General features: G+C 41.8%; 1 protein-coding gene across 5 annotated transcripts in view; it reads left to right on the forward strand.

The window, feature by feature from the left end:
• Positions 1-27507, forward strand: part of LOC118228818 — a 52574-nt gene that overhangs the window by 18851 nt on the left and 6216 nt on the right. For 4 of the 5 annotated variants that reach the window (XR_004765545.1, XM_035420276.1, XM_035420278.1 and 1 more), the window contains exons 30-64: positions 139-327; positions 582-724; positions 1498-1657; positions 2142-2225; positions 3123-3257; positions 4198-4317; positions 4599-4688; positions 6068-6285; positions 6571-6767; positions 7479-7718; positions 9172-9401; positions 9571-9738; positions 11246-11323; positions 12369-12740; positions 13686-14042; positions 17176-17487; positions 17636-17767; positions 18353-18502; positions 18877-18993; positions 19094-19267; positions 19511-19715; positions 19967-20115; positions 20589-20701; positions 20894-20975; positions 21142-21279; positions 21398-21560; positions 22059-22186; positions 22447-22593; positions 23477-23590; positions 23802-23930; positions 24794-24952; positions 25292-25453; positions 26074-26236; positions 26638-26813; positions 27235-27327. Coding sequence is in view for 4 of the 5 variants with exons in the window: in XM_035420276.1 (XP_035276167.1) it covers positions 139-327; positions 582-724; positions 1498-1657; positions 2142-2225; positions 3123-3257; positions 4198-4317; positions 4599-4688; positions 6068-6285; positions 6571-6767; positions 7479-7718; positions 9172-9401; positions 9571-9738; positions 11246-11323; positions 12369-12740; positions 13686-14042; positions 17176-17487; positions 17636-17767; positions 18353-18502; positions 18877-18993; positions 19094-19267; positions 19511-19715; positions 19967-20115; positions 20589-20701; positions 20894-20975; positions 21142-21279; positions 21398-21560; positions 22059-22186; positions 22447-22593; positions 23477-23590; positions 23802-23930; positions 24794-24952; positions 25292-25453; positions 26074-26236; positions 26638-26813; positions 27235-27327 (5787 nt within the window). In the remaining variant the exon portion in view is untranslated. The remainder of the gene's footprint in view (positions 1-138; positions 328-581; positions 725-1497; positions 1658-2141; positions 2226-3122; positions 3258-4197; positions 4318-4598; positions 4689-6067; positions 6286-6570; positions 6768-7478; positions 7719-9171; positions 9402-9570; positions 9739-11245; positions 11324-12368; positions 12741-13685; positions 14043-17175; positions 17488-17635; positions 17768-18352; positions 18503-18876; positions 18994-19093; positions 19268-19510; positions 19716-19966; positions 20116-20588; positions 20702-20893; positions 20976-21141; positions 21280-21397; positions 21561-22058; positions 22187-22446; positions 22594-23476; positions 23591-23801; positions 23931-24793; positions 24953-25291; positions 25454-26073; positions 26237-26637; positions 26814-27234; positions 27328-27507) is intronic. The other variant, XM_035420277.1, reaches the window with a different exon arrangement.

The following is a 27507-nucleotide window of genomic DNA, read 5'->3' on the forward strand; positions in this document are numbered from 1 at the left end:
GGACATAATCTTGTATCAGGATCAGATACATAGCTCTTGACAGGCTTAGACATAACATGGAATGATAAATGTTGGTTGATTAAAGGTTTATGGTTGTTTCTGGGCCTGTAATTTGGTCTCATGGGGATCCTGTTCCAGGCCAGTGGCAGGGGAGTGGTGGGGAAAAAGGGCCTCAAAGTCTCCAGCTCCCTGAGCAGTGCATGGACTTCGACCCTGCTGGGAGACATCTCCATGGAGAACAGCAGGCACCAGAAAGCCCTGCAGCTGGTGGCCAGCTATGGCAAGCAAAACATCAGCCTCTCCAGTGCTCTCAGTATCGCAGACAAGGTAGAAAACCATTCTGCCATACCGGTAGCATCTTTTATTGAAGTACTTAAATTAATCCTTCAAAATATGATTTCTGTCAAGAGGAAACAAAGTTTATAAAGTCTCTCTTGTTTTTGTGTCACATAAAAAAATTACAGTAGAACTTCGGAGTTAAAAACTGACTGGTCAATTGATTGGGGAGGTAGAGGCAGTATATGCAGTTGCAATTTTAGATGGTTTCATTGATGAAATACAGCAGTGCTTGTATGTGACAGAAACTGAGGAAGAGGCTGGTGACGGTAAAGTTGGTGCTGACGGAGCCTATGAGCCCAGCTGTGGAGCTGGAGCTGGAGGGTATTGTGGAAGAGCTGAAAAGGCATAAAGATCTATACCAGAAACAGGGGAGATTGCACCTCAGGTACGTGTGGGGTACCTGGGCAAAGGGGACAGGTCTCTCTAATGGGCATGGATCCTATATCCTCCTGGGCTGAAGTGGTGTCTTATTCTAGGGTTTCACACAGAAGAGTAACCTTTACTTACCTTCAGTGTGCTACCCATCACATATAGTGCACACTCCATTCGCATGTATATTCGCAAATGACAATGGTTGTGTTGCGATATTATCCGATTTTAACCAGACCTGGGACAAATACGTATTCGTTTTGGATTCAAATTCTTTTATATGCTTTACTGATATCGTCTGGTGTATTGGAACCAATGAAATACTCTCAGTGCAAACCCCGCCTTCTGGTCATATTGGCAGGCTCAATTACACCAGGCAAGATCAATAGAGCACAGAAAAGTATTTGGCCCAGGTCTGATTTTAACAAGGAAATGCTTTCACCAGTGGGAATGATATAAAGCCCTTGCCACCTGTCTGTTATCATATGATATCACCATATTAGGGAAAAAAACATTGTTCAACAACACCCCTTTTTGGGCATAATTATTTGGTCAAGGTATTTTAAATGTAGTTAAAATATGTATTGTAGCTGGTGTGTGAAAAGTATTTAAAATTTTCGTTGAATACATAGAAGTTGTGTTTTCAAAGACAAATATTTAAATACTCACATATTTGACCCAGGTCTTTTCCTCCAGAATGGACCGTGGTTATGTCATTCACGTCCTTCTACCGAGCTACCAGTAAAGCTGATATCTGTCTTGCCAGTGCTGAGCTCCTCTCTCTTCCAGGCAGCCATTCCGGAACTTTCCCCAGAGTCTGGTCCTCCAGGAGACCTTCACCGTAGATCTCCGTCAGGCCCGCTATGTCCTGGAGTCCAGAGCCATTCTCAGCGGAGGCAAAGAGAGCGTCCACACCTTTACCCTCGGCTACAAGCCCACCGGCCCCTTCGTGAGTTATGGGAAATCAAAGCGACATGGCGGGTCTACTAAAGACTGCGGGCAATTCTACTGAAATGATCTGCTGTATGCTGCCATTTTAATATTTTGTAGCTGAGAATCAAAAAAAAAAAAAAATGTTACTTAAAGGCTTACTTATCTCTTGTGGTGTGCTTCAGGAGATTTGTCTGAAAAATAATGCCGCAAACTGCTTTCATTGCTTCTGTTTATTTAACAATTTGTGTAACATTATGACCCATAGGTCTTTTTCACTGCAATGAAAGCAATTGGTGGCTTTCTTTTTAGCCTTTTTATTTTATAAACTTTTGGACGCAAGCACCTACAAAAAATCAGCTGGTATTCTTCAGGCGATAATTGCAATTGCCCAATTTCAAGGATCCTCCTACCCCAGGAATGCCAGAGATGTTATTTTTTTCACAGTACCATCCATAATAATCAAACTTCCAGTACTCAGATTATTATTTTGTTTGGCACAGGTTTGTTCTTCACTAACTCACCCCTACAGCTCTGAGGTCATTCCCCAGGAGTCTGAGCTGTGTGTAAGACTGCACAGTAACCAGGTAAGATAAAGAGGACTGATCTATACCTGTTAAAATACTCGCATTGTATATCATCACATGACATCATGGTCTGAAAAAATAAATAAGCCTCAGATCACACATTGTTTGTCTTTTTTTCCTTATTGTTTTCCTGTAGTACGTTATTTGTCCTTTTGTCTTTCTAAATACCTTGCTTGTAAAATCTCCTTAGGTTTGAGAAATGTGCTATGCAAAATACATTTTATAATAATCATAATAATAATAATAATAATTATTATTATTATTATTATGATTATTATTATTTTGAAGTCAAAGTTGTAATGTAGTTGAACAACCATTTCCCACAACAATAATGAGAGAAGAAGAAGAACAAATTGTGACTTCTTTACTGTTTGGAATTTTTACTTGCTCCTTAAGTTACTGCTATGCTACTTGTATCAAACAAAGGGAGCACTGCATTTGAAATTTGTTTACTCCACTCATCCACTCACCTGCAAGCCTGTAACCTGTATCCACACCATAGGCACAGTACTTCCAGAGAGTTTACGCCATTTGGAGGAGAAAGGTATCTCACTGATGATAGGTGGTTTACTGTAGGTGGATAGCTTGTTGTTGGGAAGAACTATTACAGTGGTACTGTACCCTGGCAATCCAGGATGATGTTAATCTACCCTAACCCTAATGGATCTGATTTGTATCTAATGGCACAACCTAGGCTTCGACCTGCAATGTCTACCCTATTTGGCTCATCACCGCTCATGATGGGCACCTTCACTGACTGAACTGCTCAGGATTTTTTTTTTCCGTATTTCTTTTTTAGAAATTTTTATTCTGTTTTATCTATTTATTGTCCTCGGTCAAAGGTGTAATAATGAGACAGCCATTACTGTGTCTGGACACCCTTCCCCCTCTCTGTAGACACAGCAAGAGGTGCAAGGGATGATGCGCATCAACAAAAAGGATAAACTGACAGTCCTGGGAAGGGTCCAGAACACAGCAGACACTTCTCAGCATGGACTGACCCTCCAGTTCAACCTTACTCACCTCTTCCAGGTAAACAAATCTCCCTAGGAGTTCTACTTTGTCAGAATACCGAATCCCTGGTGGCAGCTGAGATAACATTCAATATTCAAGGTTGAGAATCAACAAATTTCTATTTGAACAATTTAGCAATGCCTTGAAAAGGGGTCTCTATGACTTCCCTGACATTGACTTAGCTTGTTTCTGATACACATATCTGTTTTGTTAAGTGTCAAGGACTGTACTGTTTCTGGCCTCCTTTTGATATTGTACTTGTGCCTCTGACATTAGAGGGAGACAACCCGTTCCCCCCAGGCCAAATACCCAGGCCAAATTTAAATCTTTTCTCACTGCTGCACATGAGACCTCTTAATTCATTTAATAACTACATTTTTGTTTTTAACTCCACTTTTTTCAATGTTCTATGATTTTTAACAACTTTGCTGTTACTGCCCTGCGACTTCTGCCAATATTTTAAATGACAAATACCCAGCCTTAATGATCAGTCATCTGTAGTATTCACCAGAAATTATAATTTCATCGCTGTCCTTTTAAAAATATTCTTCCAGGGGGCTTGCCACCAAACCCCTCTACACGGTTGCAGTTCTCGGGGTCTATGTATTTAACCCACCCCCAAATTTCAAATTGATGGTATGCCCTTGGAAACAGCTAATCCTTATTTAAAAAATGTGGAAACCTGCTCTGGCTCTTATTTAGTTCCATGGTCTGGTGGTTTATACCTGAGGTTCAGACTCTAGCTAAGGGCACTGTTGACCTTGCTGTATTTCTTCAATCTGATGTTGTGACACTTTCTGATATTTTGTGTCTTTTTTTCTCAAGCCATGTCCTTTTGCATCTAATAATAGTATGCGTAGTTATACTATTGTGTTTATGTTGTGCAGGTGTATGTGTGTCTGCATGTGTATGTGTGGTTCTGATGTTTTGCTTGTGTGATAATGACACTGTATTCCAGTCACAGCTCCCCCCTTCAGTAAATCTGGAAGGAAAGATTTCATGGAATACCAATAACAGTCCACAATTTGACTATTTGGGTGCAGGAAGGGCTGTGATCAACCATAAAGAGAAGTGCCGGGTGAGACCGCTACTGCTGATCCTACACACACACCCGCACACACACACACACACACACACACACACACACCAGCACACACACACACACACACCAGCACAAACACACACACACACCCTTTTTAGAGTACCGTAATGTATCAGTATGTCATGTTTATTTTTTTTTAGAGAAAGCATCACTCTGTATTACCTGGTGTTGTAATATTAATTTAATATATAATACCCCAATTTGAATTATATCCAAACTCTCCAAAAAGGTTTTACATGTTATTTATTCCCTTGCAGTTCAGTGTGCAGTTCAATGGGTCATCAAATGGATTGGGGCTCTACTCTTCCTTCAGTCATCCATTTAACTTTATTCCAAGGACATTACAGGTGGGTTCATCCTCATCTTATTTGTCAATAATTATTTATTCTCAAGGAGGTAGGCCTGTAATCTGTATTGATAATTTATGACATGCCAACTACTGTATGCAACTGTTAATGTTTAAGTGTGGTTTAAATGGAAGGGTGTGAAGTTCTCTTAACTTAAAAACATGGTTTAAACTAGACCATGGCCCTATCTGATCTGTTGAGCATGGTTTAGGCTTTTCCTTGACACTCTGTTCTAATGACCATGGTATAGACTGGGCTGTGACACAGTCTCATTTAATGACCTGTCTGTATACCAGGCTTACTGCGAATTTGAGTGTTAATAAATGCAGGTTTTGCATGTAGAATTGAAATGCAATTCCCTTGCTGTGTTTGCCCCCCAACCTACAAGGTGCAATACATTAATGACTACACCAGTCAAAATGTAACCAACTTGTAATTCATCTTTCAAATCAGCCTCACTTGTCAGGTATGAGCGTAATTCACCTGTCTTTCCAACTGGTGTAACCCCACCAACATCAGGAATGTGCTTGGCTATTAAACCATCAGTCATTTAATATTTCCGATGAGTCACAATCTTGAATAGAATTCCAATTGCAGGAGGTGAGTCAAAGTTGGAACATGCACTGGTGATACTTATATACTAAATAAACTAATAAAAATAATAATAAATGTTTGCCATGCAATTAGTAAATGATTTAAAAACAACTACAATCAAATTTCACAAGATTTAAATGCTAGAAATTCTTTTTAGTGGCAACAACAAATTCCTTTTTTTCATTAGCTTAGATAGCTAATAAGCAAAGTTTTCAGCTAACCCTCAAACTGAGATGGAAAATTCAGGTTCAGAAAGTCCTCCCCAGTATTGTGTTCCAATCACTTGAATTTGCTAATTAGCAAAATTCATCAGCAAGGAGCTAGAACTAATTAAGTAAAATCAGCTGAAGTTCATGCGTGGACGAAACACATGGCAGGACTTTTACTTTCTGACCCTTGGACCTCCGCCTCTGCCGTCAAAACCAAATGAGACTTACTACAAAACCACTGTGTGGAAGTTGTAATGTTTTTCTCCTATTTCACAACATACAAATGTTACTTGCGATCCAAAAACAGTCTTAAACTGGTCATTAGCAATAACACATTAATCTGTTTGCATTTATAACCCCTTTCTCTTCATATATATCACTTGTCCCTCCCTAATACAGTAGATTAATAGTTGTAATAGTTTAATAAAGGGTGTACAAATAAAATAATATAATTCTCTGTGCATGGATGGATAATTCTTCCATTTCTAACTTGGATTAATGGATTAATCTGGAATTCAGGCTAATCACAGGTTCTTCTGAAATAAGAAACGTCAATGACATCAATTTCCTGTCCAGGCTCATGCTGAGGCTGAGTTGTCCGGGGAGGGTGGAGTCAGCAGCTATGTCTGTGTGAAGACGGATGGAGAAGACCGGGCCACACTGGAGGCTAACTTGGTCAATGCCCAGAAGAACAGCACCAAAATACTTGAGGCCAAAGTGGCCCTACGTCAGAGGCTCCTGCCTATCATTCAGGACACTGAGCTGCAACTGTCTGCTAACATCTCTACTGAGAGGTAAGTGACCTCAACATTTAACAGCAAAGGGGTGATGCTGTTATTGTGTAAAGTGTAAAAATAAAAAAAAGAATTTCACTAAATTCGCAAGCTAAGCTAGCTAGGCATGTGTTAAATGACTTTCACTGTAGTTTCAAGTGCTACAGTATACAAGCCTGCAATACATTTGCAGGCACTCACCAAGCACACTGGAAGTGAAACTTTACTTTTTGAACTTCACCATTCTTCCCAATGCTTCCTATCAAGGTGTCATGATCAATCCCTGGCTGTGCCTTTTCTTGGCAGGCTGTCTGCACTGTTATCCCTGACGCAGGAAGGAGGCAGGGCTCTGGAGGCCCGGTTGGGTGGAGCGGTGGAGCACGGCCCTGGGCTGCGGCTGAACGTCAGTGGCACACTTCAGAACTCCCTGCCCCGCCTGAAGGTGCTCCCCCCTGCCCTGGGACTGAAGGGTGTGCTCAGACAGTCACCAAGGCTCACTGAAGGTATTGTAATATTGGGCCGTAGTGTTCAGGCCCAGAGTCTTTGAAGTGGTGCAAATTTTTCAACAAGTGTAGACCAGTGACAAATATTGTAAAATGTACAAATCTCATCAAAGCTACTATTCAACCCTAACAGTAGATAATCTACAGTACGTCTGGTGTGCATTCTGTTGTGCTTTCATAACATGATGGCTGGCCAGAAGCTGTCGCTAGCTCTGACACTCTCTGAGCACCAAAAGCTTCAGACCTACTTTGTAACATAGGCTTTTAATTGGGAACAGTAGAATAGATATGAAAACATATTTTGAAAGTTAACTGCTGTTAGCTGTTATTGTGTACACCGATATTTCAGCCATTCAGTGATATCAGTTTCCTCCTAGTCGGCAACTCAGCTATGAAATGATACCCAACTTTCCGACTAGTAATTCTGTGTTAACGGGCCATTCCAGTGTATCTTTCATGGTTGGATGGCTATAGTTAGTTTCTTAATTAGGAGTTTCCTACAGTAGAAATCTGGAATGCTGCATTAGATCACAAATATGGGATTAGAATGGTCTTAACTGAACATTCTAATGCCGATATAATAACTATTGGTAATGATAATTGTTAATTGAAAGCAATGGAGTTGAAAAAAACATTCCAAGAAAACTAACTCTCAGGGTTCAGCATTGGAAATCTTGTTTTTGGCTATGTTTGGCCCCATACTTTTCACAGGAGAGCTGAAAGTGACGGTGATGGATGCTGTGTATGCGGTGGAGCTGAATCACCAGGAGGCTAGTGGTCCAGGGAAGGAAGACGTGCTGGGAGAGAAAGCAGCTCGGGCGAGGGACTCACTGTGTGTTTACGCCACAGAGCAGGCTCTGTGCGTGGAAATAAGCAGCATTCTGGAGACATGGCGAGCTGGCAGACTCCATGCCCTTCTGTCCCATACTTCGCCCAAGCTCTACGCCGCAGGTACCAGCTAGGAGCAGTAGCATCATCATCAGCCACCGTGCCATCACTAGGGCATAGAGTTCATCTTGAACATGTGACCGTCTGAGTAGTTAGCTTGAATTCTAGCAGTTATCCTCCAGGCTCCCCTGGAGGCACTTTTAAATCTGCAATTAGTAAGTCAGTCAGTACGGATGTATGACTTATCATACATTTAGGGACTAATTATGAGGTATTTATCAGTGAAAAACTGTAAAATGCTTGAAGCATTTCATCATTTTACTGTTTAAATGCTTGAAACATCTGGTAGGAGTCTCCTAAAAATGCAATACTCAAGATTGTCACTGGCAATCACATAAATAACTGTTTTCCTTATGCATGTGTATTTGAATTAATGCAACAGTTTATAATCATTCCTTTTTATTTGTGATTGATTTAATTAGAGTTTATTTGTATGTATAGACAGAGTGGATTATGTAATTATCTTTGAGTAGATTAGTTGATTATGACTTTATGATTCATTATTTATACTAAATTAATCAAATCAATTTCTAGAGGAAGGGGAACAGATACTCAAACAACATGAAGAGCAATTACAGAGAAAAAATATCTTTCTAGTAAATTGAATACAGATTGATGTATTTTATTTTTCACATACTCCAGCATATATTTAGACCACAGGACAACATTGAATGATACAGAAACATAAAACGCAACAACGTTCAGGAAGACAGAGGGGAGTGTGAAGCAGTTGTTAAAAAGCATGTGGAGGAAGAGAGAAATTAGTTTCATTTATGATTTAACAGAGCTGTTAGTCATCCCAAATATTCATATAGAATAAAAAGTGAATTACCCAAATGTAGATGCATTTTTAAGAAGCATGCAGACTATTAAGATAAGTATTTTTCCTCATTGCTGATTTGCACATAAAAAAAAATCAAAGCATCTCTGACGAATCTACAGATTTTATAAGACTTTTCACGATTTTTAGAGAACATATTACAGTGATTTGAGACTGTTTTTGCATTATATTGTACATTAATGTGTACTGCATGATTCATGATTGAGATGATCGCTGCAGATTAACTGTACATGACTTAATGCATGATTTGATGGTGGACTGAAATGCATGCGAGATAACAGCAATGGTTGAAAATTAAATTTCCCAAAGCATAAGTACAAAATTAGCCTCTCAGTCTGTTCTAAGTCAATTTTAAATGTATAATTTCCTTGTCAGTCAGATATTCCAGAAGGGAAGAAAAACAAAACTGTTCCCGCGGGAACCACCAAATAATATAATTACATCATAACTCACTATCTAACTGAAAACAAATGGAAGTCAAGTTTGATTTTCAGCTACCCCTCATTTTCAGACTGAGTGACATGTACAGCTAAAATGGCATGCTGCAAGTGTGAGGTCCTTCAGGCTGCTCTCTGGCAGGAAGTGTAATCTGGTGTTCTGTTGTCACGGGAACAGGTCTGGCTTACAATGGCAGTGTGCAGCTCAGCTGGGCCCAGGAGGAATGCAGACTCTCAGCAGCGGGGGAGTTCCAGGCAGGGGGTCGAGGGCTCAGGGCCAGGCTGGAGGGTCTCAGGAGTGAGCAGGAGGCTGGGAGATGGGAACTTTCCTCCAGCTTACAGCAAAATATCAAGCTCCTGCTGGAGAGAGGTGTTCTAGGCTCTGCAGCAGCTGCAGGACACTACCAGGTCTGCTCCTCTCCATTTCTCTACCACGTCCTTCTGTACTGAACTGCATTCCCCTCTGTATTAACTTGATTCCTTATTACCCCTTTTCAGTCAATCAACTTAGAAAAACAAAATGATGAGGCAAAGAGGTGGACAGCAATTTGTCTTCCGATCCCTCATTCTGTCTCAGCAGGTGGACACAGGGGTTGTTAGTGCAGGCGTGGTCGTCCACATGGAAGAGCAGAGGGCATTGGAGGTGCTTCTGGAAGCGGGCAGGACGGATGTCAGTGCCAGGCTGGCAATGTCTCTACAGCACCACATGAGGCAGCTAGAGGGAGTTGTGCCCTCATTATTTCAGGTGAAAGATTTGTGTTTCCTTCTTGTTAGTTTATTACCACAACCCACTTCTGTCATCATACCTGATAGGCTACATGAAGAAACAAGTAACGATCAAATACACAGTTGACACCATGCCATTGGGTAGATCATAGAGCATAACTGACAAACTTGCTTACAGTAGCAGTAAAACCCTTTGGTGTTTTCTGCAAGAAGTACAGTGAGCTCCAAAATGTTTGGGACAAATACTTTTTTTTCTTGATTTAGCTCTGTACTCCACAAATTTATATTTGTAATCACGTGTGGTTACAGTACACATTCTCAGCTTTTATTAAATAGTATTTTATACATTTTGGTTTCACCATGTAGAAACTTTAGCACTACAGCACATAGTCTCTCTATTTCAGGGCACCATAACATTTGGGACAAATGGCTTCATGGGTGTTTCTGATTAGTCTGGCGTGTTCATTTGTTTTCTTGCAGGTATACGAGAGCTTTCAGAATCTAGTGATTTTCTCAACATGAGGTCCAGAGTTGTGCTAGTCAAGGAAGCCATTATGAGGCTGAGAAATAAGGAAAAAGAGTCAGAAACATAGACCAAACCTTAGGCTTACCAAAATCAACTGTTTGGAACATCTGTGAAACATGGTGGTGGGGGTGTTGTTGTTTGGGCGTGTGTGGCTGCCACATGTACTGGCTCGCTTGTCTTCACTGATGATGTAACTGCTGATAGCAGCAGTAGAATTAATTCTGAAGTGTACAGAAGCATTTCATCTGCTCAAGATCAACCAAATGCCTCCAAACTGATTAGAGGAAACCTCATCCTACAGCAAGACAATGACCTCAAACATAATTCTAAATCAACAGTTTCTTAAAGCCAAAGACTGGACAATTTTTGACTGGCTATATCATTCACCTGATCTGAATCCAATTAAACATGCGTTTCATATCTTAAGGCAAATAGCCCCTAAAACAAACAAGAGCTGAAGATTCCCTTAAATAATAGCTGAGATTGTGCATTTTAACCACATTTGAATGGCTTGATCACAAATCTAAAATAGTGGAGTACAGAGCCAAGTCAAGAAAAAAATGTCTTTGTCCCAAACATTATGGAGCTTCCTGTATGTTTTCTTGAACCTCTATGCTATATAAGCCCTCCTGTCAAGCAAGTTTCTTTATTTACTGAGATGGAAGGGGGGAGTCCAACATGATAGCAATTGTACTTTTAGACCAAGACAGAAAAATAAACTTATTTATATATATATATATATCCATTTGCAATTATGGAATAGCTCAAATTCCTAGTGAGAAACAAATGATGTCTCCCCACAGATTTCTTCTGATATATTTTCATAATATGTAACTGGTTGCAATATGTTATTCCTTATTCCTGAATCTGGTTCATTTGGCCAAACATGGCCTGGCACGTTCAAGGCCACAGGGTTGTGTTATGAAAGTGAGAATCCTCTGACTCGTGCCCTGCACCTCCTGTTTAAATAAACTGAGAGAGATAGGGTTTGTTTTAACAGATGAACTGCTCGGGAGGGGTCACAGTGGACAGGCTCTCGGGCCAGTGCTCGGGGAATGTGGCTGGTGGGCCCGTGGAGGTACGAGGGTCTCACTCACCCACAACCACACAAACACTGCCAGGTTCTTCATAGACCTGAAACAACAGGCCCTAACCTCAATTCAATGCTATTTTGTCTTGTGTTTGACACTGCATAGCAACGAGAAGTTAACATTAGAAATAATGTGATCATTAATATGCACATAACATACAGTATCAAAACCGTGTACCGTGATCTAGAGTAATGTTCTGTGACGTAGCCTGTATTTTACGTTATAACCTACAATCACACCTTCTGTTAACAAAATTTTGAAATCTGATGGAGAGAGATAATTTCAAAGTTTAGTTTAAAATACATTATCAATGAACATTTTCTGGTTCCCCACATTAACCATAACATATTGATGTATGACGCAGATACAGTAACATTACTAGCTCTCTAACTTAAGCAAGCCAACTTCTGAAATTGGGTCATGAGGTACATTTGGTGTGAGTCTAGTTGGAGTGTAGAGTTGCAGAATAATTAAAGTAAATCAATTTAACACCACATGACATTTAATTTAATAAAGGTTACATTAACTTATATTGGCTTAGTTAAGTTAGTTGTTATCTTTTTGGGCACTAACATGACACACTAGTCACACCTGACATTAGTTTGCTTGACATGGTCTGCAGTTTACTGTCAAGGTACCTTCATAGTTCATAATCAATGTACGATGACACGTAGAATTGAAATCCTTTCTCCAGTTTGTTCCGTGGAGTTTTACTACAACTTTCACAGAATCTGTGTTTGTCATTGGTTGCAACTTTTGCAGCTGTTGTAAGCATCTGGTGTAAAAACCATTTTGACAGTTGAGTTTGACAACTGAGTTTGAGTTGACTGGAAGTATTCAAGCTTTATTAAGCGAATGCAGAAGTTTGTAGTGCAAATAGTCCATTACTAAGAGAAGAAGTAAAAAATATTTTAATTTTAATTTTCAGAAGCATGTTTTTTTATTTATCCTTGGGCATCAGTGGAAACCTCAAGGAGGCTTGTTCAGCAGGCCCTTCTGTGCACAACTGACCACTGGACTTCCTTCTTTCAGGCACATCTACCCAAACGGCTCTTGGTGAAGGGTTCCGTGGCAAACTGGGGGTGCAACAAACGTTTGGAGATGAGGGTAGAGATTGGGGGGGTGGAGAAGGGGGAGCTGAGCCTGGCCTTGTCCTGCTCCCCCCGGCTGAGTGTCCAGGCCTCCGTTCAGCACTCCCTGCCCCCGCTGCAGGCCCTGGGAGTCCCGTCCAGCAACACCCTGGTCCTGTCTGCCCTCCTGGCGACCCGGCCCTCCGTCCAGCTGGACCTTGTGCTGGGGCGGTGTGAGCTCATCGCTATCGCTAGCACTGACGGCACCTCTGTCCCGCAACATACTCAGTCCAGCTGGGCTGCCAACTTCACCAACCACTGCCCTGCCCTGCAGGTATGCCTCTCCTTCCAGGGCAGCTGGAGCACTGATCCTGGGTCCAGTTCCAGCTCATTTCTTGTGCCATGAGGTCATTTGAAAAGGTGATGCAGGGACAGAAGTAGACACTGACCTTTTCAGTGAATCTCTTTCATCAAACACTCCCAGCCCCCACACACACAGGCCTTTGATGGGTTAGCCTAGGAAGTGAACAAAAATTGGGAGCTCATTAGTCATTTGACTTGTCCCTGATGACAGAGCGTGATAGATCACATTGACAAAATGGCTGACACACTGCCTGAGTGTGCCTGGTGGTGTTTGTTTGAAAAGCCAGCGTGAGCTCCCCTCGGTAATTGAGATCAGTTTGTCGGATTGGGGTGGTGATCCTCGGTTCAAAGAGCAGAAGTTGTGGATGCAGCTGCACTGGTTCCTGCTTTGTTTATCTTTAAACTTGAGACAACTGAGGGAGAAAGAGGTGAAGATCAGTGCCCCTCATATAAAACACTCAAGATTGGAACCGACAGTCACATAAATAACGCATGGCATATACTGTAATTGCATACTTCATACGTGTGTAGCAGTTCATAATATTTCTTGTCATTTGAGATTGATTTATTAGTAGTTTTTTTTCATGCATAGATGACCTGATCAGTGAATTATGTAGTACTGAATTATATTTGAGTAGATTAGCTGATCGCAATCAATCAATTATTCAATCAATCCTGCATGTGTTCTGCAATACATTTCTTTAGGGGGGTGATAGAGGTGATTCATTGTTCACAGCAGCACAATTGCTTTTGACAGTTGTTCCCACATATTCTGCCTCTCAAATATGAAAATACTATAATCTTCGAGGTGACCTCTTGAATTGGGTGAACCTTGCTGGTTTAAGAGTATTTGGCTGATACTACTGTAGTATTTCTCGCGTGAGTCCGCAGCGGGTCTTTCTGTGTTCTGTTACAGCACGCTGGTGTCCCTGCACACACGGCTCTCTCTGGCCTCGTCTCCGTGACTCCCTGTCAGTCCACCCTGTCCTGCAACGTGAGCGTGGAGGGGGAGAGCCTGTCCCTGCGTCTGGGGCACCAGTGCGAGCCCACCGCCAGCCTCTCCGGCGTCCTGACGCACTCCTTCACCCAGCTACACAGCAGGGGCCTGCCCCCAGAAACCAGCCTCACCCTGTCGGCGCCGGGGGGCCCAGGTCAGAGCCGGGTCATGGTGTTTAAGGCGGGTCCCTGCTGGATCAGGGCGAGCGGGGACGTGAGGCCTGGGGGGAGGAGCCAGTGGGCATGGGTCACAGAGACTCAGTGCCCTCTTTTAGAGGTACCACTCCTCACCCTGCACTCAACATACTGCAGAAATACGTCACTCATTTTCATATGATTAGAAGCTTTATTTAACAACTTGGTATAATGTTTGTTGTAATAAAAATAAAACAATTTTTTAGCAGACATAATTTAAAAGCAAATGTGTGTTGTATGAGCCTGTAGCAGCCAATAATGTAATAACTACCGTTAATGTAATAACTGCCAATAACGTAATAATTTTTCCGTTCTTAATGTAATAAAAGTCGATAATGTAATAACTGACCAATAATGTAATACATTTTCTGAACCAATAACGTAATAACTTTTTGCATATAATGTAATAAGTTAATGTAATAAGTTATTACATTATTGGCTGGTTATTACATTATTAGCTGGGTTTTTTTTTTAATCATAAAAAATGTAATAACAGGAGCCAATAATGTAATAGTATACTTATATCGCTTTAAGTTTTATTTATTGGCTATGAAGTGTCACACTTCCATGGCACTTACCCTTGTTTCCTCTTTCAAATAGCTGTTCAAAAACCTGACCACACCCGCGCGCGCACACGCACACACACACACACCTACTCTCTCTCTAGGAATGATGACTTTCTATTTGTTTGTGGTGCTTGGTTAGACTTATCTCCAGCCCTGCCTTCTACTCCTTAACCATTTGAGTACCAAATGAAGTGCGAGCACATATGTTTGCAAACACAGACAATTACTCTTATGTCATATAATATGAAATCTATACCTCTTTGAAGATGCTTTGTCCACGAATACAAAGACCACCATCTCTTTTCATGAAAAATGTCATCTTTAATTAGATGTATTTAAATAACTTTTTCAAGCAAACTTTTTCAACCACACTATTATAGCTATTCAGCACTCTCTCTCTCTATGTATATATACCAAACCTGACTCCTGAAAGGTTACATGAAAATGTATTACCAAATCAGAATCTTTGCCCTATTGACATCCCTGGCTATTTGAATACAGTCATGACAAGCTCAACAAAGAGTCTAAAACCGAAGCAAATGATATCTATAGTTCATTCTTTTTTATTTTTAGACTACCACATGCCTCTGATACATGTAGAGTCGCCAACTGCTTCTTTTCACCTGACAGTGAGGCAGAGGTGGGAGTAAGTCACACGTGTGCAAGTCACAAGCAAGTCTCAAGTCTTAACCTTCAAGTCTCAAGCAAGTCCCATGTCACTGTGTTTAGACTCAAGCAAGTCAAGTCGAGTCACTAGTAAACGTCAAGCAAGACAAGTCAAGTCAAGTCATTGCTCAGGTCAAGCAAGTCACAAGTCAAGTCACCATGAAAGAAGTGCTTAAAACAAGAGAGAAAGGGGCACAATGGCAAGCCATGTCATGAGAAAACTGCACCTGTTAGTGAGTTAGTTAGTTTCTACAACTAGGGATGGGCGTGGTTAGGATTTTATCAATACCAATACCACTATTGATACTGCTTATCAATACCAATACTTATCAATACTCTTATCGATACTTCCTAATTTGGAGTGCAAAATACATGTTGTTAAAATAATTATCAGTACTACTTTTATATTAGTTTGGGCAAAAAATATTTAACAAAATAGTTCTGTTGATAAAATGAAACATTGTTTTCTGAGACAAGACATGATGCTGGGACCAATGGTATAGATACTGTAAATGTAATGTGTATCAAGAGAATGTTTAGTTCTTTAAAAAAGGGACGGTAAACCATCCTTTATTATTATGATAAAACTGAAAGATGTGTTACCAAAGTTATCTTTGTAGGTCATGTTATATACTATATTTTACAGTTTAGAATTTTGCATTAAGAGGTTGAAAGTTGAGCACAAGGGATAATAGTGCCAGTTTGGTTGAAGAAGTTATTTAAATACACTTGATTAAAGATTATATTTTTCATGGAAAGAAGTGGTGGTCTTTTTTATTTGAGAACACAGCATCTTCAAGAGGTATAGATTTCATATTATACAACATAAGAGTAATTGTCTGTGTTTGCAAACATGTGTGCTCCCACTTAATTTGGTATTCAAATGGCAAAGGAGTGTAAGGCAGGGCTGGAGATAAGTCTAACCATCAAGTTACACAAACAATTAATTCCTAGAGAGAGAGAGAGAGTAGGTGTGTGTGTGTGTGTGTGTGTGTGTGTGTGTGTTTTCTCAGAGTTAGGACTAAGATTCAGGGGTCAGGATTGGCCTGGTTTTTGAGCAGCTATTTGAAAGAAGCAACAGTAAGGGTAGGCCTAAGTGTTATGGAAGTCTGACACTTGATAATAAATAAAACTTATACATAGTGATACAAGTATATTATTACATTATTGGCTCCTATTATTAAATTTTTAATGATTTTTTAAAACCCAGCCAGTCAATCTAATAACTTATTACATTATGTGCAAAAAGTTGTTACGTTATTGGTTCAGAAATTTTATTACATTATTCGTAAGGTATTACATTATCGACTTTTATTACATTAAGAACGGAAAAATTATTACGTTATTGGCAGTTATTACATTAACGGTAGTTATTACATTATTGGCTGCTACAGAGCCTATTTTATGTAAGCCACTATTTCATTTTTCATCTTCAGCACCAGCTGAAAAAATATATGATTTTATTTGAATTTTTCCGGGGAAAGAAATGGAAGTCTTCTCCATGCATATTCATCTCAGTGAATATGATACCGTTATTAATGCACGGTCATGAATATATTTGTCTGATAGTTGTATTATGTGGTTCCAAATGTTGAGGGGACACTTTCTAAGGTCCTGGAGATCTGTCCTTGAGATCTGAAGTGTCATCACTCGCTGTGAAAGACTAAAGCTGCCTGCTCTCGCCTCAGGGGGCTATACGAGTGCCAATTAACACACTTGGAAGAGCTGCCTTAATATGCAAGTTATTTTATGAACCTTTTCAACAGAAAAACATGCATTTTATATGATTTTTGAAGAGTGCCAGGGACAAAATTGGCATTTAGAAAGTTCCAGGGATAGTCTTAGTTCTGCACATTCATGTGTATGTATATGTATGACACAATCATTCATGAATATTTACATGTATACTTGTATGAGTGTTAGTCATTATGTTCATGTTTATGATATAATGATTTTTCTTACGTATTGAATACTTTGCTCCAGGCCTTTGGGCTTCCTGCGCAGACCCAGTTGAATGGCTCCCTCCGGTTGGATGGCTGCGTGTTGGAAGCGGGGTGGGCGGGCTGCGGCTCGGGGCTCCAGGTGGAGGCGGTGCTGCAGCACAGGTTCTCGGCTGCGGGGGGGCTTCCAGGCCGCAGCCGGCTGCTGGTGACCGGGAAGGCAGGTCCACGGCAACGCCGAGGGGAGCTGGAGCTGCAGCTGGGCAGCTGTGCCCTCCGGGCTTCCGTAGGGCTGCAGTCACATGACAAGCTGCGGGGCACGGTGCTGCTGCAGAACAACTGTTCGACCCTGCAGGTGCTTCACTCTTCGGATGCCTTTCTTCCCATTTGACATGGCATGGAACTTTCAGTCATATTTACCCACTGAGGTTTCACTTCAGAGGACAGTTGTCTGGTGAAGTGCAATCTCCATTAAGCAGTGTGAATTATTTTTTGATTCACAGGAAATGGGGACTCCATCGAGAATGGAGGGGTCTGGATTCTTATTCATTGACAAGAAGCTTCTGGATTCACATTTGTCTCTCCTCACTGACGAGCCAAAACTGCAGGCTCATTTGACACTGAAAACAGGCAGGGTGTGTATGTTATCTTGTCAGGTTTGGCATTGCTGGAACTTACTGACCTGTGTATAATTTAGTGTATTTAAACTAATATTAATTGCATTTGAAATCCACAGGAATTATATTGCCTTAAATGCTAACAGGGCCTTTGATATACATGCTCTTAGGTGAGTTCAATTTCAAGATGAGAGTTCAAGTGAAATTTCAATGCATTTGCAGAATTTTATTGAAATTGTAGAGTGCTCTTGATAACTCAGAAAGTATTTAATAACATCAAGTGAATTCAAAGCCATTCCTTAACTCTCCTATGTGCTCACTTGCCATTACTGCGAGGATAAGGGAGCAGGTTGTCAGTGAGGAAGGTGCTCTCTTCATAGGCAATGCATTGGTGTGAACTCTGGCTTTAATCAGAGGCAGGGGGTCAGAAAGTCCTGCCATGTGTTTCTTCCAGCCATGAAGCTAGCTGATTTCACTAATTATTTCTACTTCCTGGCTAGCAAATACGGGTGACTGGAACAAAATACTGGGGAGGACTTTTACTTTCTGGAGCTGGATTTCCAACCTCTGGCTTTAGTGTTCCCTCTGCTGTGTGTGTCTCAGGGCCAACAGGAGACACTGGTCCAGATCACTCACTCAGTGCCTCTCTTACTGAGTAGCGGAGTCCCTGCCAATGCCACACTGTCCATCAGCTCAGAGAGGGGGCCTGACCACTACCATCGGGTTCTGAGCTGCAGCCTGGACAGCAAACAGGTAGGGGGCAGTAGCGTGCAGTGGGGAATTTTGTCTTTGATTGATTATTTTTAAGGGAACCATATAGCAATTATATAGAAGGAGTGTGCAGTGCTGAATATTTTTGTCATATTTTTGTAATAAACTAGGTTTCAGTTTGTGGCACACTCCATAATCTGTCAGTTCAGACTGGTTCCTGGTTTTGGTTTCGGAACAGATGGGGACTGTGCTTTTACACTTGAAACGTGACAAGGAGGTGAACTGTTTCAAGTCTTCAAATGTGACCAGTCTGAAAATGCGAAGACATTGTGTTTATATGGTGAAGGGAGTGAATGTTTCACAGTGTATATTATTCCCTGGATGTTGTGGAAACTGCTATTGGTGCATCCCTGCAGATCAGCGAGGTGGTGAGAGTGCAGAGGTCACAGGGTGAGCTCAGAGGGCAGTATCTCCTTATTCACACACTGGACTCTCTGAAACACTGGGGACTTCCAGGGAACAACAGCATCCAGGTAAGTCACAGGGTCTCATCTGAATACAAATGGACCTTTCTTCTCCTGCTGTAATTCCGCAGCCCACTCTTCTGTTGTCTGCATTTGTGAATGGGGTCAGGCTGAGCTAGCCCTGGGGGAGGCCAAGAGCCTGGCGCTGTTCTTGCGGTTTGGAGATGGACTGGCGAGTCTGAAAGCTAAGCTGAGGGACACACCCACGGACGTGGAGGTGGCTGGTGCACTACGGCACAGCTTGCCGTGGCTACAGCGGCTCGGCCTTCCGAAGGCCGTTGAGGTAATGGCACCTTGAGCTGTTTGCATGAGGGCATGACACAGGTGAATGTTGGGTCATGCTAGTTGTTACATATGTAATCAGTTATAGTTACAAAAGCTGATGGAAGTTAGTGCAGGTTTGCTATTATGTGCTGTTCACATTTTCTAAATTATGAAGGGTAATTCTTTATATTATAAGGAGTCAGTATAGTATGTTGACAACATTCAACATTTCACTTCCTGATGTATGGCTCTCTGTCTGCAGGCAGTATGTATCGTGCATGGTGTCCTTCCTCAGCTTCAGTCTGAAGCAAGTCTGTCTGTGGAAGGGGAGAAGCTTTTGGTCTCCACCCTGAACATCAGCATAGCTGGAGGTCACCTGGACTTGCTGCTCTCGCTGGCCAGCACCCCCTCACTCACAGTCAGACTGCCCCGCATTTTAAATACTACCCTCTCTGCAAAGTACGCAGGTGGGTGTACCATAGTCCCAGCAGTGCTGCACTGGCTAAGAGAAAGCAACATCAACTCTCTGCACTCTGGTGCCTGCTCCATAATCTGTTTACGTAATCACTCTTTAGTGCCTTGGTAACAAACATCATTAAAGGTCAATGTAGGCTTTGCTAATTGTATTTGTTCCTGTTTTCATAGCAGCATTGTCGTCTGGAACCATCCTCTAGTGGTACACCAGGAGTGTTCTTATGTTACGTGTGTGTGTCCTCAGGGGTCCAGAGGCGTGTGTCCGCGGATGTGCATTGTGACGGCAGGCAGATCCGTGTTGCTGGGGAGGTGGGAGGTTGGGGGACACAAGGAAGGGAGATCAGAGCTGCGATACAGGAAAACGCAGAAGGCCAAGACACCCCGATGCTTCAGGTGAGCATTCGGGTGCTGCATCACTGAAGGCACGCCTCAGTGCACTGTGACCATAACTGATAAAAAGGTCAATCAAACAAGCAGATAGAGAGTTCCAGAAATAACTGTTACTTATAGTTACTTGAGGAATAGACTTGAACATGGTAGTAGTAGCACAACAGGGCCAGTCATTATTGTAATAGCAGTGAAGGGGTAGGTGTGTAAAATGTCTGTGAAAAATCTTTGGCTGACAGAATATCTATTAAAAATGACAGTATCTTGAATATCTTATAACAAACTTTTTAAAAAGGGTATTGTACAATATAATGAATCGTTGTAATAATGAGTAGTAATTCTGATTGAAAATATCAACCACAGCAATAATAATAATAATAATAATAATAATTATTATTATTGTTGTTATTATTGTTGTTATTATTATTATTATTATTATTATTATTATTATTATTATTATTATGTGTGCATGTTTCCAGCTGGAGGTCTGGGGAAGGCTGACTGACTCACAGCTCTCTGGTTATTTGGCTGTGAACCCTGAGACCAATTCCTCCCTGGCACTCAGAGTGCAGGGCCACAGCTTACCCAACAGGTACACTCAGACCCCCCACCAATCACATTCTGCAAATGCTCATGAACCATGCTAATATTAATTTATTAACCTTAATTATATGCAACCAAATATTTCCCATGGTTTTCAATGGTGACTCATGAGGTTCGTAAACCACAGATTTACTGGTTTAATATTTTTATTCCTGACATTTTGTTTTATTCTTTCTTCTAGAAAAGAGTTTGATGTGACACTTCGTCAGAGCATACCTGGGCTGCAGCGCTATCTCCCATCACATCTTGGAACCCAAACGCAGGTGCAGTGAAGCTATGGCTCTTACCAGTTTAGCATAAACCCTTTCGTTCTTTATGCCGCCTGTAATTGGTAACATAAAATCGCACAGCCAGAAATGATATGAGAATTTATACACAGGAATGTGTTTGGAGGTCAGCAGGTGTGTATTCTCCCCTGTTCATCTGCAGCTGAACCACACTAGTACCAGGCTACAGGGAGCAGCTGAGCTGCAACTGGGTAGGGGGGAGCTACGGGTGCGAGGGGACCTGGCTCTGACCAAAACTGGGTACAGCCAAACTCTTGAGCTTGACCAGTCCTTCTTGCAGGTAGGCTGTTATTGTCATCATTCGCTGAGCATATGTCCTTCATGACCACGTCATCTGCTTGGCTACTCTTGGGAACTTGGTCATGACCAGGTTCATTCCCACCCCTCCTCACTCTTAGCTCAAAACCCTCCCCAAGACCGTGGAAGTGAGGATGACCTATGACGGGGATAGCCACACCCGACAACTGCAACAGCACATTTTGTGGGGAGGTCAGGACCTCAGGGTCTCAGGCCTGTACACAACCCCCCCTGACCAGGAGAAAGGAACCCGCAGACTGAGAGGTATGGTGTTGTCCACTAGCAGGTTATAGCAATCTATTTGAATTGAGTAGTTCACTTTCAGGATTTATTAAATACCACTTCAGTTTTGGCCCAGTTTTTTGTGTGTGATGAAGGATATTTTAGATAATTAGAGAAGTTTTTATGATGATCTGCCAACAGGTTGATTTATGATTTACAGGTTTGTGGTTTAAAGCAAGACACTGCACTTTAAGTTCAAAGCAGCTTGAGTAGTGACTTCATGCCTCCAGTGGTTGTTTTGGTCTTAAATCAAAACTGAAAAGTTGCCTTCTGGGTTTCTCCTTGAACACCTGTCTCCTATAAGCTGAGTCTACACCCAAATTGAGCTGCTTAATTCTTGAGTTGCAGCCTGGTATTGTTGTCTTATTAATGTAGTCACCAAACCAAATGTGAAGTGCTGTGTGACAACTTTCTTGTAAAAGGTGCTATAAAAATCAGGTAACGATTGATTGATTGATTGATTGATTGATTGATTCTCAGTCCAGATATCCAGTGCGTTTGCCTCTCTGCCTCATGAGTGCAATCTGGATGTCCAGCTGGGAAGGTTAGCTCACAGGCGACTGGACCGTGTGCGACTGGACTGGATGGGACACGGCAGCCATGAGCAGGTTGGGGACAGGAAGACTAAGACTAAGATTATCTAGCAATAGAGTTGTATGCAATATTGTGAAGCACCAAGTATGTCAGGAGTATTACTTGTCTAATGTCAATACTGCTTTCTGTCAGTGATGTTGTGTGTTGGAAGGACTGTGTGTCAGTACTGTATTATATACAGTACGTATGTGTCAGTCGCGCAGTATGTTAATAGCGTTGCTTGTCAGTAATGTTGCCTCTTTGGTGAGTGAAATTGTCTTTATCTGGCTGCCAGGTCCGAGCACTCTGCTCTTGGAGCCATGAAGAGGACAGGTGGGAAGGTCAGGTGGACCTGAGGCAACCTTTCACCCCTGTTTTATCCCACCTTCACCTACATACATCATCTCTCCATCACACTGGAGGGCAGGGGAACAGCCATCAGGTAAGACATACAGGTGCACATACTAACACAAACATCTGCACACACACATATGCACAGGGCATGTACAGGACACGCACTCACGCAAATATTTACACATCCACCCACAGAATGCACGCATACACGTAGGTTGTATGCTCACATACGCACTCCCAATCTCTCTCTCTCTCTCTCTCTCTCTCTCTGTCTCTTACCCACACACACACACAGAAGGCATGCATTTATGCTCTCTCTCTCACACACACACATGCAATTCTGGACGCTACATTTCACGTACTGCATTAAAGCTCAAGATAAACCTCACACAGATGCTGTACTTTACTCCATCCCCCCTTACTGCCTCTACCAGAGAAGGGTTTACACTTGAGGAAAATAATGATTCTTGCATGGATGGATTATTTCCCTGCATACAATCATAAAGGACATGCTGAAAGCTGTAAGTGTAAGGACACCTGGAAAATAATAAAAAGGGCAGCAAAAATATTTAATTCCTTGTGAATTATTTAACAGTTTATTTTCTAGCTGTGTTTCAGTTGCTGGCAGTAGCCAGTAGCTAAAATGTGACACTGTAATAAGAAGACTAGTGTGAGGAAATAAAATATTAAAAGATTCACAAAGAATTTAACATTTTTGTGAGTACCTCGCATTTTTTTTATTTTCAAATTGAATTCTCAGTTGAGCACCCAAGGAACATTTAAAAGTCAATTAGATTCAGTAGAGCATGCTGAATGTCCCCCAACACATTTATTTTCTGTGAAAAATTACAAATGTCTCCCTGTCCTCGAGCAAACTTCACTTTCACTTCACTTCACAAAGACTAAAATTAAAATCTGGCAAAAGTACAGATTGTGTGTGTTTTTTAAACGTATTATCTCTGTGGTTCTAGGCTCAACTGTCTTGGAATGATGGGATGCCTGTAAATCTTACACTGCGTGTGAACAAGTACTGGCGTACTGACTTCAGCAGGGGAAACGCTTGTCTCTATCTCTCGCCTGGCCAAGTATGTGTTTAACATCTCCCCAATTTCTAAAGCTTGCACGCTGACCTCATGTCTTGCACCTCTAAGTCCTGATGTGTTTTGATGAATGTAAATTTATAATGTAGCCTACTTTATTAACTAAAGATTAAAATGTTCTCATTCTGAATGTCTGTGATAATGGCTAATAGGACTGTACTATGTGTTATCTGATTTGCGGATGCTTGCGTTTCAGTTGAGGACCGTGCTCCCCCTAGTGGACATTCAAGGCTGTGGTTCAGTGGCTCGGGAGAGAAACTCTTACTCCCAGATGGCAGAGCTGAACTGGGGCAATAAGAGAATTACACAGAGCATGAAGTACCAGGTACAGTAAATCACCTTTAGTGGGCTATCACAGCTGCAGAGATGCATTCTATTAATGTAAATTACTGGTGTAAATGACTGAATGCCTTTTACTTAACATTTATTTTTCAATCCGATTACCAATGTTCAGAGGGTACTGTACTTCTTAGGTTCTGGGTCTTAATGCCTGTGTTTGTTCATATTAATCAGTATCTTAAAGGCGTTTTGCCATCAACTGTGTTTGTGATCTGTAAAGACACTTAGTCTCTCTTAAATTCCATGAATTTAGTGCACAGACTTCGTTTCAGCCAATATTCAATCACAAATTTACAATGCTCAAAGTCATTTTATTTCAGTGATAAGAAGATGGTAGTTCCCCTAAAAAATGAGTCATGAGAACTTAGAACCCACCAACAACAACAAAATACATGTATGCTTGTGTGTGTTGTGCATGCGTGTGTATGTGCTTGTTTGTTGTACAGAAAAGGCTAACAGGGAAATCCTTTACTTATAGTGTATGCTGTATGGGTTTTTATGTTGTATGGTTTATATGGATTGCCTTTTTCTCTTCTTTCTCTACAAGTACATCTTGTCTACTGTATGTTGTATGGGTTTTGCAGGTTGTCTTTCATATTGGTTTTATGGGATGTTATATGAGCTGCCTATCCATCCACTTGGAAGTGGCAGATTGGAATACATGTGAAATAACAACCAGCTTGCTTATCCAGGCCCTATCTATGTCATATGGTCTGTCTATGCTGTATAGGTTGTTTGGCTGGTATGTGCTGTCTATATTGTTTTGATTGTGTGCGTTGTCTGTTATGTTAGTAATGTTACATTGATTGTGCAGGCGTGGTCTTTCTATTGTTCTGTGTGTTTCCACAGAGAGGGGCCAGGGGAATGCACACACTGCAGTTAGAAGGTGGAGCTGAAAATGTGTCTCCCTCCCCCTGCCCATCCCACACCTTCCTGGCCCAAGTGCACACTGACTGCAGAACCCACCTGGAGCATCACTTACTGCTGGGCCTCTGCCCACCACACCCTGTGAGTGTGCTCATGCAATGACCCTCTACGAACCTTCTAAAAGTACATTACATTATATTACACTATGTTCATTTAGCAGAAGCTTTCTTACACAGTGACTTACAATAAATGATGACATAAATTCATTCACCTGAGTAATGAAAACAACAACATACACACACACACACACTCACAAACACACATTATCACATATCACACTAATTATTCGTCTTCCAAGCCAAGGTGCATGCCATTCACATACACAGATACACGTTTACTCACCACCAGCCCCAAATGTACTGAAATGGCTGTCTTTGCTATGGCGTGTGTACTACTCTTGCACCTTTGTGTGTCTGGTAGTCCTGGGTTGTGTCTGGACATCATCGTGTCAACACTGGCAAGGAGCTGCTCTACACCCAGACCCGCCTGTCTGTGTCAGGGGAGCCCCACCACAGCAGTTTCACGCTGGCCCTCACCAACACCTCTACCGCTCATCGCACCAACTTCTCCCTGCACACCAGAGTAAGTACATTTGCCTGCTTCACCCTGCACACCAGAGTGAGTACAATTAGCCTGCTTCTCCATACACACCAGAGTGAGTACATTAGCCTGCTTCACCCTGCACACCAGAGTGAGCACAATTAGCCTGCTTCTCCATACACACCAGAGTGAGTACATTAGCCTGCTTCTCCATACTCACCAGAGTGAGCACAATTAGCCTGCTTCTCCATACACACCAGAGTGAGTGCATTAGCCTGCTTCTCCCTGCACACCAGAGTGAGTACATTAGCCTGCTTCTCCATACTCACCAGAGTGAGTACATTAGTCTGCTTCTCCATACACACCAGAGTAAGTACATTAGCCTGCTTCTTCCTGCACACCAGAGTGAGTACATTAGTCTGCTTCTCCCTGCACACCAGAGTAAGTACATTAGCCTGCTTCTCCCTGCAAACCAGAGTGAGAACATTAGCCTGCTTCTCCATACACACCAGTGTGAGTACACTAGCCTGCTTCTCCATACTCACTAGAGTGAGTACATTAGCCTGCTTCTCCAGCTCACTGTATCAGCTTCACACTGCTACACAAGATATCATTGGTAAAACTCCTGCCAGCCAACTTGCTGGTGTTTGTGTGTATTGTAGTTTCAGGTGGGTGATGGAAGTCTAGATTTGGGGAGCAGTGCAACCTTGTCCCATAGGGGCCTTGGGCTCCTGATGCAGGCCCGACTGGATGATATTGAGAGGGTCTGGCTTCAGGGGGCACTAGAGGGCCGTTGCCTGCAAGCAGCTGCTGGATACAATGATGGTAAGACTGACGTGGTAATATTGCATATGCCAATATTGTCTCACTGCTTTTGCATGCACATTCTTTTAAGCACTTTGATCACATAATTTTGAATCAATTATTAATATAAATATATAGATAAGACCCTTGCCATTTTTGGACAGAGATATATTATGGTAGCCAACACAAACAATTATCCTATTAAAAATACTAGACTAAAAGCTGTTTTGTTCTGTTTTTACTGTGTGTGCATGTGCATGTATTTGTGTGTGTGTGTGTGCGTGTTTGTGTGTGTGCATGTATGTGCATGTACGGGTGTGTGTGTGCTTGTATGTGTGTTTACGGGTGTGTGTGGGCGTGCGTGTGCGTGTGTGTGTATGTGTGTGTGTGTGTTTGTGCGCATATGTGCATATCTGTGTCAGATGATGACGTCACCATAGCACTATGTCTGGAGGGACGACGCCATATTACCTTTGCTGCCCAGAGGAGGGAGGGTGGAGCCAAGTACCAGAAGCTTGTGTCAGTCTCTGTGGGTGCAGCCAATCAGAGTTTGACATTAGTTGCACAAGGGTGTGTGGAAAACCTATGGACAACGGAGGTAAGACGTTTCAGGGCATAATGTTAATAATAGCAACATTTTTTAGACATTTTTTAAAGAAAAACGTTTTAAAGCAGGATAAACTTGGAGAGACTTAGTGGGATCTACGGGCTGTACAGGGTCAGCAGGTCAGTAAGATTCTCAGGGGCTGAGTCATGTAATGTCCAGCTCTAAACAAGATTCATTTATGTTAAAAAATGCAATTCAATATTGTATTACCTGCACTTACCATTAGTTGTGGGTGCATGCATATGATGTTACAATAAAGTGTTTTCACGTAATGTCTATGTACTTATGTCAGAGAAAAATAATGCCTTTATATTAAGTTCTCTTTTTCATGACTGGTATCTCTGGAAAGGACCTTGATACTGCATGGAAATGCTTGAAATATGCCCTGTGGTCTTATATGATGTCTGTGTAGGCTCGGGTTCGTGTGCTTGGCTCCCAGATAAGGAACAAGCTGTTGGCCAGAATACAGTCCCTGCAGCGCCTTCTTGTGGAATTCAAGTGCCAGGTCAGTGCAAAGCATTTACTACACACAGGACAATTACTGGAGCACATGGCTGTGTAACTTTCTGACCCACATAAATACCCTAAGTCAAACAGAAGACTTGATAATGTGGGTAAGAAAACAGGCTCCATGCAATATCAATTACTGTAGGCTCATAAAATGCTATGTTTGTTAGCATTCTGA

Source organism: Anguilla anguilla, chromosome 6, assembly GCF_013347855.1.
Source record: "Anguilla anguilla isolate fAngAng1 chromosome 6, fAngAng1.pri, whole genome shotgun sequence".
In the NCBI taxonomy this organism is placed as follows: Eukaryota; Metazoa; Chordata; class Actinopteri; order Anguilliformes; family Anguillidae; genus Anguilla; species Anguilla anguilla.